This window comes from Dendrobates tinctorius, unplaced genomic scaffold, assembly GCF_039654945.1.
Source record: "Dendrobates tinctorius isolate UK_male_01 unplaced genomic scaffold, ASM3965494v1 ptg000205l, whole genome shotgun sequence".
NCBI classification, from domain to species: domain Eukaryota; kingdom Metazoa; phylum Chordata; class Amphibia; order Anura; family Dendrobatidae; genus Dendrobates; species Dendrobates tinctorius.
Genome location: NW_027361872.1, coordinates 4,623,401 through 4,638,297, shown reverse-complemented (window position 1 = coordinate 4,638,297; position 14,897 = coordinate 4,623,401). Strand labels below are relative to the sequence as shown.

The 14,897-nt window shown below is 43.0% G+C and overlaps 1 protein-coding gene across 5 annotated transcripts in view; it reads right to left on the bottom strand.

Moving 5' to 3' along the window:
- Window positions 1-14,897, bottom strand: part of GTF2A1L (general transcription factor IIA subunit 1 like) — a 67,029-nt gene that overhangs the window by 30,694 nt on the left and 21,438 nt on the right. For all 5 annotated transcript variants that reach the window (XM_073554024.1, XM_073554023.1, XM_073554025.1 and 2 more), the window contains one exon: window positions 1,902-2,025. In XM_073554024.1, coding sequence (XP_073410125.1) covers window positions 1,902-2,025 — 124 coding nt within the window. The remainder of the gene's footprint in view (window positions 1-1,901; window positions 2,026-14,897) is intronic.

Sequence of the window (14,897 nt, the reverse complement as noted above, 5' to 3'; positions counted from 1 at the left end):
AGATATTCAATTTATCAGTCTATTGAGTCTGTCCCGTGAACAATCATGTCGTGCTTTGCATCATGATCTGAGAAAATGTGCTACACATCTAATAATGTACTGATGTGGCAGGGACAGAAACAATCATGGTGTGTGTCAAAGAGAACCTTTCATAATATTTCATGGTGAATTGGATGCACAATGTAATAGTGACTACACAGTCGAATAAATTTTTTTTCAGAGATATTAGCAAAGTATTTGGCATTTAGTGAGTTAATTTTAAGTCCATTTGGATGTTATGAGATAGTTTTCACTGAGGGTGTGTACTTCTCCCTGTATGATGACCAATCATGAGCAGGCAGCAACACTCAAAGGAAATAAGAACACACCTGAGCCAAAGATTTCAGAGTGTATGATATGTATGACAGAAAGCGCTGATCCCCTGGTCTAACCTCCTGCATTATTAGAAAGCAAAGTTAAGTAACACCTTTCAGATAACATCCTTGTGGGAAGAATGGCAGGACAGCTGAGTTTAGCTGTGTCACATTACAAACCCTTTTTATCGGCTTTCCTGTTCTAGCACTGTCAACTCTGCTGTTCCACCCTATCCCAAACTTCCTATCAGAGATCTATCAATAACCACACATATATCTGTTTGGCTCAACTTGTACTCGCTCTGCAGTGAGATCAGAGGAGGGTGTCATTACATCTCACAAAGGAGAAGTCCAGAACAGGCAGTTTAGACCTGTGTGAGACATGATGTGCAGCCCCAATCTCACTGCAGAACGAGAACAAGTTGCTTGAGCACAGCAGACCTAAGTGTGATTCGCGCTTTTTGATCAAAAAATGCTGAGTACCTAACGTTATCAAACACTTACAGAAAAAGTGGTGTACATGTATTCATTAATCGCAGAGTATTTACGAATAGTGTATGTATGTTTGTATATTGGCCACATAGCGCATTTGGGCACCTGTACATTAATTTAATACTAAAGGTGTGCAGGCAATCTTATTTTTGTTTTATTTTTTATAAGTGTGATAAATGACACACTCTGTAATCAGGCGAGCTGATAGAAGGGTTTGTAATGTAACACAGTTAAACTAAGCTGTACTGCCCCTCCCCACAGAGGAGGTTAGACAAGAACATCAGGTTGTAGTGGGGGGCATATTCTACTTTACATCTAGAGTTGATGCCTGCTTATCCCGGGTCAGCATCATACAGGGAGAAGTAGTACACGCCCCAAGTGAAAACTGTCTGGCAACACCCACTTGGACTTAAAATCAAAAAGTTAACATGTTAGAGGCAAAACTTAGATACAAATATCAAAGTTTTATTCTACTCTGCAGCAACTATTACATTCTGTGTCCAGTCCAGTTCAATGTAAAAAATTTGGTGAAGGTCCTCTTATGTCACTAAGTGCACTTTTCAGACAGGCTGCTGGTTCTTCCATAAATCTCTTCAGATCATAGCAGTGATCAGATTGCAGCACAAGGGAGAATATTTCTCAAGTAAATAAGTCCTGAATGTGATCTAAAACAAAAAAATCCAAAACAGTGAAGACTTCCCGTACCGACATAAAAAAAAAAATTAAAAAAATACCGGAATATGATTTTGATGGCAGTGGAATCGTTCTCGGTTATCAGGCAGATTTGACAAAGTGTTTTATGTTATAATTTAGACTTGTATTGCATTTTATAATTTAGAAATGCACTGCAGGTCCCCTCCGGCATCTTTATGCTCGTTGATGAAGAACCAGCATTATGGACCACAACTCTAAGTTCAATCCATTTCAGACTTCTGAATAGGAAATAACGGGACATCTTTTGTTTCCATACAACCTTAGATTTGCCATTTTCACAACCCACCAAGAAGAAAAAAATAATTCTCTTTCTCCTCCATTACTGGATCCAGATACACCAACCTGTTGATGCATGCAGCGACTGATGTAAATGCTGTGGTAACTGAAGAACAAACTGAGGTATGTTACTGTGATCTCTGAAGAAACCTTCTGTGGCTTTGGACTGTATAACTTTGGTTTCCCACAACTGATAAAAGGCAAAAAAAAAAAAAAAAGTAAGAAAATGTTACAATAAAGAGATATAAAACAAATAAAGCATGTTAAGAGCAACCAGAACAACAAGCATGGGGAAAATTTCCCAACGATTTTGTTGCTATACGGAGTCAAAGAAAAATTAAAATCCATAATGACATCTCCAGACAGGGGACATATCACCCTCACTTTGGACCTATGGGACTAATCATAACTGAGAAAGTATTAAGTTACTTACCGGTAACGATATTTTTCAGAAGCCCATGACAGCACCACGAGAGAGGGGATCCGCCCTTCAGGAACAGGAAACCTACAGACAAAAAGGGCAGCACCTCTCCCACGCATCAGTTGGATTACAGAGGTTGAGAGGCTACCATGGTTAATGGCACAAATATATACACAATATATACAAAATATATGCAATTTTAATTCCAAATTAAGCAACGCCCGTGAAACTTTCTAAGAGGAAGGATTGCATCCCCACACATGAAGGGAGGGAATTAAAGGTGCTGTCATTGGCTCCCGAAAAATACCGTTACTGGTAAGTAACTTAATACTTTATTCGGACTCCCATGACAGCACCACGAGAGAATTACAGAGATGTAAACTAACTTAGGGAGGGACTACAGCCTGCAGCAAACCTTAGCCCAAAGGTGAGATCAGAGGAGGCACACATGTCCAACCGATAGTGGTTAAAAAAGGTGGAAGGAGATGACCAAGTGGCCGCCTTACATATCTGGTCAATTGACAATCCAGATCTCTCCGCCCAAGATGACGCCATGGCACGAGTGGAATGCGTCCTCAGATTCTGCGGAGCTGGACCCCCACCTGCTGTATAAGCCAGAGAGATAGCCTCCCTAATCCACCTTGCTAACGTGCGTTTTGATACTCTAAGCCCTTTCTTAGGACCTTGGAAGGATAATAATGCATTATCCCTTCTTCAAGGATCAGTAGCTGAGATATACTTTAGAAGACATCTCCTAACGTCTAATGCATGAAGTTTCTCCTCTTTAGGGTTAGAAGGATTAGGGAGAAAGGAAGGGAGCACTATCTCTTGTGACCTGTGAAAGTGTGATGCCACCTTGGGCAAGTACGCTGGGTCCGGTCTTAGGATTACCCTGTCATGTAAGAACTTTGTATAAGGGGGAAGCCTGGAAAGTGCCTGTATATCACTTATCCTACGCGCAGATGTTATTGCTACCAGAAAGACCGTTTTAAGAGATAGAACTGATGCGTGGGAGAGGTGCCGCCATTTTTGTCTGTAGGTTTCCTGTTCCTGAAGGGCGGATCCCCTCTCTCGTGGTGCTGTCATGGGAGTCCGAATAAAGATTAACTAATTAAAACAGAGGAAGTGAGAGAGTTGTAACTTCCATCTCCAATGAGGTAGGCCCCCCATGCAGGGACTAGGTAATTGCAGCAGGGAGATTTGCTGGGAAGAAGACACCAAGGCTGAGATTAGTTTTATGCAGAGGCGGGGAAGTACGCTTCCAAACCAAAGAGCTTCGGCACTAAAGAATCTTTCACAGCTCTTTTGGAGCCAGTGGTCAGGAATGATCAATTTGCATTGGACTAATAATTACGTGAGATATATTTTCGACTTCATAACGAAGAGGAGAACATAACGCTTTATGTGGTGCACTGCTTACATATGTACTGTATGGGCTTATGACCGGTCACTGATCCTTCAGTGACAGGTTCCCTATTTTACATACTGCATAAAATATTGTGTGGGGAAAAAAAAAATTAACATTCATGACGCAGGCACCGTAGCTCCTATCACGTTCCGATTGATGCTATTGCACCAGCAGTGGCATATTGATAGAGAAAAAAAAAATTGGCTCCATCAAAATGGCACTAGCGACCCCTTGAGCAGTTGCATGTATCACAGATAGAATACTGCGCAGGCGCCATTTTGATGGAGCCAATTTTTTTTTTCCTCTAGCAAAATGGCGCCGTAGCATCTATCGCGTTCCGACAGATGCTACCGTGCAGGCGCTGCCATCTTGATGGAGCCAATTTTTTGTTCTCTAGTAAAATGGCTCTAGTGGCGCCTGCGCAGTAGCATCTATCGGAAGACGATAGATCCTACTGTGCAGGCGTGGCCACCAGCGCCATTTTGATGACTTTTTTTCTCCCCACAATACTATATGACTAAATAATAAATATATGCATATTATCCACTGTATAATGCTACCCTGCAGGCGCCAGTGTGATGAATATTTTTTTTTCACAATATTCTATGCAGTATGAGTGGGCAGATCAGTGAACGGTCATAAGCCCGTAAAGATGTATATGTAAGCAGAGCACTACATGAAGACCCCCCACAGGCCTTCCCAAAGCACCAGAATCTCATTAACTGAAAACTACAAATGCAGTTTAAACAACAACCACAAGACAGATTTCATCACCCAGGTATCATTTCAATCATTATAACGGCGTCAACCTGACACTGTCTGTAGGTCACTGAGCACAATCCTGCTAAGTTAAACATATACACTCACTGGCCACTTTATTAGGTACACCATGCTAGTAAGGGGTTGGACCCCCTTTTGCCTTCAGAACTGCCTCAATTCTTCGTGGCAGAGATTCAACAAGGTGCTGGAAGCATTCCTCAGAGATTTTGGACCATATTGACATGATGGCATCACACAGTTGGCGCAGATTTGTCGGCTGCACATCCCTGATGCGAATCTCCCGTTCCACCACATCCCAAAGATGCTCTATTGGATTGAGATCTGATGACTGAGGAGGCCATTTGAGTACAGTGAACTCATTGTCATGTTCAAGAAACCAATCTGAGATGATTCGAGCTTTATGACATGGCGCATTATCCTGCTGAAAGTAGCCATCAGATGTTGGGTACATTGTGGTCATAAAGGGATGGACATGGTCAGCAACAATACTCAGGTAGGCTGTGGCGTTGCAACGATGCTCAATTGGTACCAAGGGGCCCAAAGAGTGCCAAGAAAAAATTCCCCACACCATGACACCACCACCACCAGCCTGAACCGTTGATACAAGGCAGGATGGATCCATGCTTTCATGTTGTTTACGCCAAATTCTGACCCTACCATCCGAATGTCGCAGCAGAAATCGAGACTCATCAGACCAGGCAACGTTTTTCCAATCTTCTACTGTCCAATTTCGATGAGTTTGTGCAAATTGTAGCCTCAGTTTCCTGTTCTTAGCTGAGAGGAGTGGTACCCGGTGTGGTCTTCTGCTGCTGTAGCCCATCTGCCTCAAAGTTCGACGCACTGTGCGTTCAGAGATGCTCTTCTGCCTACCTTGGTTGTAACGGGTGGCAATTTGAGTCACTGTTGCCTTTCTATCAGCTCGAACCAGTATGCCCATTCTCCTCTGACCTCTGGCATCAACAAGGCATTTCCGGCCACAGAACTGCCGCTCACTGGATTTTTTTTCTTTTTCGGACCATTCTCTGTAAACCCTAGAGATGGTTGTGCGTGAAAATCCCAGTAGATCAGCAGTTTCTGAAATACTCAGACCAGCCCTTCTGGCACCAACAATCATGCCACGTTCAAAGGCACTCAAATCACCTTTCTTCCCCATACTGATGCTCGGTTTGAACTGCAGGAGATTGTCTTGACCATGTCTACATGCCTAAATGCACTGAGTTGCCGCCATGTGATTGGCTGATTAGAAATTAAGTCTTAACACACAGTTGGACAGGTGTACCTAATAAAGTGGCCAGTGAGTGAGTGTATATATATATATATATATATATATATATATATATATATATATATACACACACACACACACAGATACATACATATATACACATAGCTAGGGGTATGGATTAAAGGAGATGGCATATTAGCCAGGAGATACTCTCCATCCGACATAGAAAAACATGAGAGAACATTTGGGAGCTTAAATCTCTAAACAAAATAGAGAAATGTGAATAATGATCAAAATAAATTCTGAGTCTAGCTTATAACAAAGTAAAAAAACCTACCGTATATAGTCGTGTATAAGCTGACCCCCCTAATTTTGCCACAAAAAAACGGGAAAACTTTTGACTAGCGTATAAGCCTAGGGTTAATGGTAGTCCAAGAAGATGCTCCATAGATAAACCCCCCCATATGCTGCTGCACAAGGGTTAATGCTGCCCCATAATATGCTACAAAAATACCCCCATATGCTGTTGCACAAGGGTTAATGCTGCCCCATAAGATGATACATAAATACCCCCCATATGCTGCTGCACAAGGGTTAATACTGCTCCATAAGATGCTCCATAAATACCCCTTATTTGCTGCTGCAGTTAAAAAAAAAAAAATATATATATATATAATTTTTAGTGACATACTCCCCTCTCTGTCGCTGGGGGCCAGGGGTCCTGAACCCCTGGCACCGGCGATATTTACCGGTCCCTGTTCCATCGCCGTCCACCGCTGTGTCTCCCGGGTCTCTGCAGTGATGTTCAGCAGAGGGCGCGCACTGACTACGTCATCGCGCCCTCTGACCTGAATGTCACAGCAGGAGGACCCGGAGACACAGCCATGCACGGCGATGGAACGGGGACAGGTGAATATTGCTCTGCCCGTCATACTCACACCCTCCTGGCGCACGGTCTTCTCTACAGCCCCTGCTTCTCCATCCGTCATCTGCTTCCTGCATTCAGCGGTCACGTGGTACCGCTCATTAAATTCATAAATATGTGCATATTCATGAGTTTAATGAGCGGTACCATGTGACCACTGAACGCAGGAAGCAGACGACTGAGGGAGAAGCAGGGGCTGCAGAGACGTGCCAGGAGAGGGTGAGTCTAGTCTGACACCCCCGCTCCCCCTCCCGGTATATGACTCGCGTATAAGCCGAGAGGGGGACTTTCAGCCCAAAAAATGGGCTGAAAATCTCGGCTTATACACGAGTATATACAGTGTTTTATTTATAAACGCACAAACAAGACATGTTGATATAAACTTCTTCACCACATAAATCATAATAAATATAAAAGGTGGGCAGGGATATAACCGTGAGGCAGCGAGATAAGAAGATTATTACATGTGGTATAGGAACTGCATAATAGCCAAAGTAACAGCTCTCAGCTTATTACAGTCAGGTAAAGGAGGTAACAGATTACCGATGCATACACAGCACAGCGGCAGCTAGAATGTAAATCACATGTAATTTTTGCTTTTAAACTACATAAAGTAATATGCAGCTGAAAATGCTGTGTATTGCATCAAATTCCCCATAAAGGCATAATAGCCATGAACAAATACCTAACTAAGGTTAAGCCAAAGCATATATAGAGTCCTCTTACCCATGGTGTATGACGCCTGTACGCTGAGAAGCTCCGGCGCGCGTTTCACACTTGCTTCCTCGGGGGCAGTGTGTTTTGTGCTGTCTGCGAGGTTTAAATATCCCTCGGCATAAAAATCCAGCCAATCCGGGAAAGGGTGGTTCAGTTCTTTTCCGTGTATCAGGCGCATTGAGGGCGGGACTTCCAGAGGCCAATCCATCACTTCCTGTGTCGCGGCCGCGATGCGCATCAGGAACAAGTGTTCTAGTGACGTCAATGGCACGCATCGCTCCGCAAGGACACCTTCCGTGATGGTGGCAAACTATGTGAACTACCGTCATGCGCCACACAAAACCTGCACTCCATAGTAAGCTGTAACATCCACATTAAGTACTGGCAAATGAAAGGGCAAGCGGATAAGATATCATTGTTATACAAACAAGTCATTTTCGAAACAGAAATTGTATATCAAACGTTAATAGATGTATAACAAAAAAATAAAAAGCTTTGAATTAGCCCCTTCTTAAAAAGGCAAACAAAACCCACAACAAAATTGGTATCGCCACATTTCCAAGTCCATTTTATAAAACCTTCACAAAGTCTAACAGGCAATCCCAACATGTGTTGCAGATGTCAACAGGTTGCAATTTGGTGCGCTCGGCGCAGCGTCAAAAGGACACATGCGTCGCCAAATGGATACTGCGCACAGCCTGCGTCCCCAGTGCTAAAGATAGGGGACGCAGGACGCATGCAGCGTAATGCGTCCGTAGGCGGAGCTTAGCGGCGGCCGTGCACAGCCCGACGCTGCGGCCGTAAACACTAATATGAAACCAGGGTGGATTTGATTTAAATCTAACTGATTTAAATCACGATTTAAATCACGATTTAAATCACTAGTCAGTAAGGCTTGATTTAAATCAGTGATTTAAATCAAAGTTTCTACCTAAACTAGTTCTTGCTACTTTAACATGCAAGTAGATGAAGATTTTTAGAATCACTTTTTATTATTACTTTTTTCTCCCCAGTTTAATGGGTTAATCATTCATATTTGGACACCACTGTTCTGTTGTACTTAGGAAGGAGAAAAATAATCCTGACCTTAATAACAATTTAAATAGATTTATTCAACTGAAACAATAACAACATTACAGCATAAGTTATTTGCTTAAACAAACATCCATGTTTGTTAACTAATTTGGCTAAACAAAATATATATATATTTTAAGAAACAGACTGTCAGCCCAGCCGACACATGAAAAACTTAAATACTACTGTCCCTGCTGTCCTCTGTAGCTCACTTGTCGTCATCTTCATCATCATCTTCTTCTTTGTTCCTATTCATAATCTGGAAAAGAAAAACAAGCTTTCCTGCTTTATTGGGTCCCAACCGATTTCTCAATTTAGAATGAATGAGTCCAAAGGAAGAGAATATTCTTTCAACGCCTGCAGAAGAAGCTACTGCTGTTAAAAGTGAAATCATTACTTGAACAGTCTCTAAATCCAAGCGCTTAAGTGACTTCCACCAGTTTACTGGTGTGACCTTCCTTAAAATATCTTCAGCAAACATATATTTCTTGAATGGTTCCCCCTTAGCTCTGAAGTTTATTATAGTTGGCATTAAAGATGGATGATTGCTGGATACCCATGTCATAGCTAACTCCTCTTCCTCAGCACTTAGGTTTTGACCCTGATATTGGATATTGACAATATTTGCCAAAAAATGAGCTGGAGTCAGTGCTTGTCCCATTCGTTTGTTTACTGCTTGTAATTTAATTCTGTCCATGTGTAGTTCTGTTTTTAAGTGTTCACTCAGTTCCTTCCAAATTTCAACAGCATCCGCAATAAAACAGCTATTTTTCTGTATTTTGTTTAAAGCTTGAGAGATGGGTTTCAGGAAGCTCAGCATATGTTCAACATTTCTCTTAAGCCCAATGTTGAGGATTTTGGCCGTGACAGTGCCATCTATTTTATCTCGATTTTCTTCACAAAGTGTCATCAGAATAGGCCAGTTTTTGATATACTGCTCAAAACAGTCCACCACAGAGTTCCATCTAACATCTTGTGGGAGCGTTAGCTTGGTTCCACCCATCCTTTTCAGAGCTGCTGCAGCAAAATGATTATTACGGAAGTATTTAGCAATTTCAACAACATTAGCCTTTATTTCTGGAACACTTAAGTCTTTGGCTAAGAGGTGCAGCAAATGAGCACTGCAACCATATGTTATTAGCAGCTTTGTATTCCCTCCCTGCTCTTCTAAATCTCTTCTCATCTTGGATACGTTTGCAGCATTGTCAGTGACCAAACTGCGTACTAGACATTTGAATTTTTATTCACATGTCGTTATAGCTTTTACTGCCACTTCTTGTAAGTATTCTGCTGTGTGTGCATTTCCTGACGTATCAGTTGTTTGTGCAAGGAAGACTTTACCTTCTTCTGTTGTTATACAAGCACATACAATAGGATCATTGTGGACATTACTCCACCCATCAATACTTAGGTTAACAATTTTACCCTCCAGAGCTGTTGCACATTGCTCCATTTCTCTGTCATACACTTGATCCAGCAGTTTCCCTGCAACATCAGCTCTGCTGGGTGGACTGTATCCTGGTCTCAGTGACTGAACCATATTAATGAAATGTGGGTTCTCAGTCAGACGGAAAGAAGAGTTCATTGCATAAATAAACTGGGCAATTTTTTCATCAATCAACTCTTTTTCTAATCTGCTAGTTCTTATCACAAACCTATCTATGGTGGTTCCAGGAGGTAAAGGTTTTTTCTTCCTTTTGGGTGATGGTGATATGTGGCTGTGGGTGTCTGATGATGATGCTGCTGCTGCTAATGAAGCACTATCCTGGATGGATAACTCTGAAACTGTAGATCAGGATGATGGTGATCTTGGAGGTGGATAGTTTCCAGAATCCATGAATTCCCCTAAACAAAAAAAGTCAATGCTGTTACTTGTTTATACAATTTCTGCTTATTGTACACAACACATCACTGCCCCTGCCCCAAAAGGAATATTTGTTTTTCTTCATAACTGTACCAAATGACAGTAACATGCAGTAATAATAAGAAATATAATTTTTCTCACACATGACAGTTCAGTCTTTAGAAATACGATTCAATAAAAATGTTTACCAACCTGAAGATCCTGCCTGTTCAGAAGTGTTTCTTTGGTCATCTTCATCACCGCACTTCTCATGATGTTGCCTCATTCGCGCCACCAGGCCTTGCATCTCTTTGTTGCATCGTTTGCATTTTGCACACATGCCTGCCTTAACGATAGGCGAAGGAGCTTCATTAAAATATTCCCAAACTGGGTCTCTTTTACGGCCTGCTGCCATTATAAGGAAAGAATGTAATAAACCTCAGATCGTACACACAAACAGATCCAGACTTGTCTGTCTGTGGCTATGCTGCAGTATTGTGCTCAAAGTTTCACTTTCATTTTCTTGTCTGCTTGCCCTTCCTCCTCACACTTAGATTCACATTCTTCTTGTGTTGTGCAGATCTATTCCACTCCAAACAATCAGAAACATATTGTCTAACTTCTTGGACTTGACACTGAAGGGGTTGATTCTGTATTCATAGGTTTGTAGAACAATAGGATTAAGGTCTTTTTCTCAACTCTGTTCATGTTGTAACATTTTTGCCGTGAAGAAGAGGCTGGGACCTCTGCGGAGTCAAACTCAGTTTTGAGAACTGCGTAAGTAAAGCGAGCGTCTGTGATAATATAGGAGACAAACTGCACACTAATCCTACAGAAACCTCTGGAAGAGCATGGCATTGTGAATGTTACACATATACAGCCTTTATTCTACTGAGTTAAACAACTCAGCTTTATCTCATGATGGAAGAACCTTTGGATGGTAAAATATTTTCCTCAAAAAGCAGTTTATTGAAAAAAATCCGATTTAAATAAAAAAAATCCGATTTTTTTGATTTTTTTTTTAAAAAAACATTGATTTTTATCCACCCTGTATGAAACTAGCCTAACACCTTATCCGACCACGTTCGCTCATCACTTCTTGCTAGTACTAGGAGTTTGAAACTGTATCATAATAATAATAAATTAATAATAAATTTTATTTCTATAGCGCCGACATATTCCGCAGTACTTTACATTTGCCATATCAAACTAGATCTGGCAGAAAGCAGCCAAGTTTTCCTAATATTTTCAACACCTTTATTCCAGTTTCCCTTGCATTCTGTCTACACTGACTGCTGGTGGTCGGAGGCTGTGTACAGAAAATTTTCTCACAGTTAAGGGCGGGGGAACGCATATTAAAAAATGATTATTCTAGAGCCAGGAACGTCAGGTCCCGAGTACTCGACCAGAAAACAAAGCGCTGCAGAGTTTAACATCTCTAGAAGAAAAACAAGAGGTAACATAAATCAGGACAGACAAAACAAAGGGAGATGTCATCCTGACAATGCCTACAACCATCTGCTTTTAATATAACTTTACTAAAGGACACTTGAGCAATTTATAAGATATAAATTAAAAAGTTGCCTTAGATAAGAAGTGCACACGCCAGAACGAGTTTCATGTTACATACACTCCTCATCCACAGGCAGATCTAATGGATATGAAGAAGAACAGACACCCCAGGAAAAAAGCGACTTTATGTGCTCTCCAACTACATCTTAAAAGTTTTAGTTTAAAAAGAATATACTGTACTTCTGATAAAATATATACTTATACAAACCCATATCCCCTTTTAAAATATAATTGAACACAAAAATATTCAGAATTGAGAGTCCTCAGTGGTTGATGCCTTTTAATGGCTAACTGAAAAGATGGTAACACATTGCAAGCTTTCGAGACTACTCAGGTCTCTTCATCAGGCATTGACTAATACAACGAAAGCTTGCAATGTGTTACCATCTTTTCAGTTAGCCATTAAAAGGTATCAACCACTGAGGACTCAATTCTGAATATTTTTCTATCTACTGGCTAACACGGTACAAAGATATACATCTTTACTGTAATTGAACACATGAATTTGCCTTTATTTCATGGGAGAAACAGTGCTAAGCATAAATGAGTACACCCTTTGAAAAGTAAGATTTTAATAATTATCTCACTGAACCCAAAAACAGTTTTCAACATTTTGACAGACTGAGTTTCCTAGAACATTTTAATCTCTAACATGAAAGTAAGGTTAATAATGTAATGTTCATTATAAAATCAACAATTTTACTCAAATTAGTTGATGCAAAAATGAATACACTACACATGAAAATCTACCACATCTAGTATCTTCTATGGGTTTTAAGGACAGCATTAAGTCTTCTAGGCAGGGAATAAACAAGTTGGCGACAAACTGCAACACATGGATTTTTGTGATAACTCACCGTAAAATCGTTTTCTCCAAGACGCTCATTGGGGGACACAGGACAGTGGGTGTATGCTACTGCCGCCAGGAGGCTGACACTAAGTGAATGAAAAAAAATTAGCTCCTCCTCCGCAGTATACACCCTCGCCTCGACTGCAGGCGGAACCAGTTCGGTGAAAAAGCAGTAGGAGATCTACAAGACAAAATCAGCCTCAATGCAGGCAACAGCCTGTCTAGAAAACCCACCTGGTATCATAAAATACCTATTAATAAACAAAAAGGAGCCAATTGGCTAACAGGGTGGGTGCTCTGTCCCCCAATGAGCGACTCGGAGAAAAGGATTTTACTGTGAGTTATCACAAAAATCCATGTTTCTCCTTCGCCTCATTGGGGGATACAGGACAGTGGGACGTCGACTCACCGGTCCAAGCTACACGCACCTACTGTGTAAAGGTGCGCCACTGCTGCTTAGAGAATCTTTTTACCCAGGCTGCATCTGCTGAAGCCAGCGTATGGACATTTGTAATGTTTGGAGAATATGTGCCGGGTGGACCAGGTTGCCGCCTTGCATACCTGCTCCGTCGATGCCTGGTGCCGAAGAGCCCAAGAGGCGTCCACTGGTTGAGTTGAGTGCGCTCTGATCTCTGCTGGCACAGCTGCGCCTCCGGTGCGGTAGGATTCCTGAATCGTCAGCCGAATCCACCTGGCTATGTTCTCTCTTGAGGCAGAAAGTCCCCTCCTGTGACCCTCGGGGAGCACGAACAGCATGTGTCTGACGAAAGGATACCGTCCGTGACACGTACCTCCTGGGAGCTCTCCCCACATTTAACATATGAAGAACCCTTTCCACCCATTGTACTGGTGCTGGGAAAGAGGAGGACAAGGCAATATCCTCATTAAAACGAAAAGAGGAAACGACCTTCGGGAGAAAAGGGGAAGCTGGCCCAAGAACCACCTACTCCTTGTGAGATATCAGGAACGGAGCTCGGCAAGATAGAGCTGCCAGCTCCGGGACCGCCTGAGGAACACCACCTTCCAGAGAAGGTTTGTCGAAGAGACCTCTTGTAGTGGCTTGAATATAGCTCCCTGCAGAATGCTTAGGACCAGGTTAAGGTCCCAGGTGTCCCGAGGGGTCCTATAGGGGGGTACCAAGTGTGAGACCCCCTTGCTGAAGGGCTATACCTGCAGATTGGTAGCGATTCTGCGCTGAAACAGGACAAATAAGGCAGATATCAGTCTCCTAAGGGAACTTGGAGCTAAACCTGAGTCCAGGCCAGACTGGGAAAAAAAAACGCCAAAATGTTGGGAATAGAGAATCTCAGTGGAGAACGACCGTGGAACTGACACAATGAAAAGACAATCCTCCAGGTGTGGTGGAAAATATGTGCTGAGGCGGGCTTCTGGGCACTAACCATTGTAGTAACCACATTGCGTCCGAACCCAGCCTAGGTCAGAATCCCAAGATTCAACGGCTAAGCCGTCAAACACAGGGCCCCTGGGTTCGGGTGGTAGATTGGGACCTGGGAAGGTAGGTCTGGGCGCTCTGGCAGTCGCCAGGGAACGTCAGCGAGTAGCTGCACCAGGTTTGCATAGTGCACCCGCCGAGGACAATCTGTGGCCAGTAGCACCACTGGAACCTCCTTCTGCCTTGATCCTCTTGATGATCCTTGGGAGTAGCGGCAGCGGGGGGGAAATAGGTATGGGAGGCGAATACTGGTTCCATGGCAGAACCAATGCATTCCCGGCGATTGCCTGCGGGTCCCGGGACAGAGGTGACCAACGCGACCACCTTGGCGCCTACCCCGGAGGCAGTCAGGTCCATGTCCAGCGTTCCCCAACATCGGCATATTTGCCGGAAAATCTCGGGGTGTAGTGACCATTCCCTAGACACAAGACCCTGCTGGCTGAGGAATTCTGCCGCCCAGCTCTCTACATCCAGAATGTGGACGGCCGAGATCACCGAGTGGTTCCTCTCGGCCCAGTGAGGGATGTGCCTCACCTCGTGCATGGCTGCTCTGGTGATTTATGTTAGTCACGGCCGTGACGTTGCCCGATTGAATCCGGACGGTGCGACCTGCTAGAGGATGATGAAAACATTGCGGAGCCAGCCGGATTGCTCGAATCTCTAACAACTTGATTGGGATGCGTGCCCCCTGCGGCGACCACCGTCCCTGGGCCGCGTGATGGTTAAAAAAAACTGCTCCGTAGCCGAGGAGACCGGAGTCTGTTGTAACCACCAACCCACAGTCCGGGGGAAAG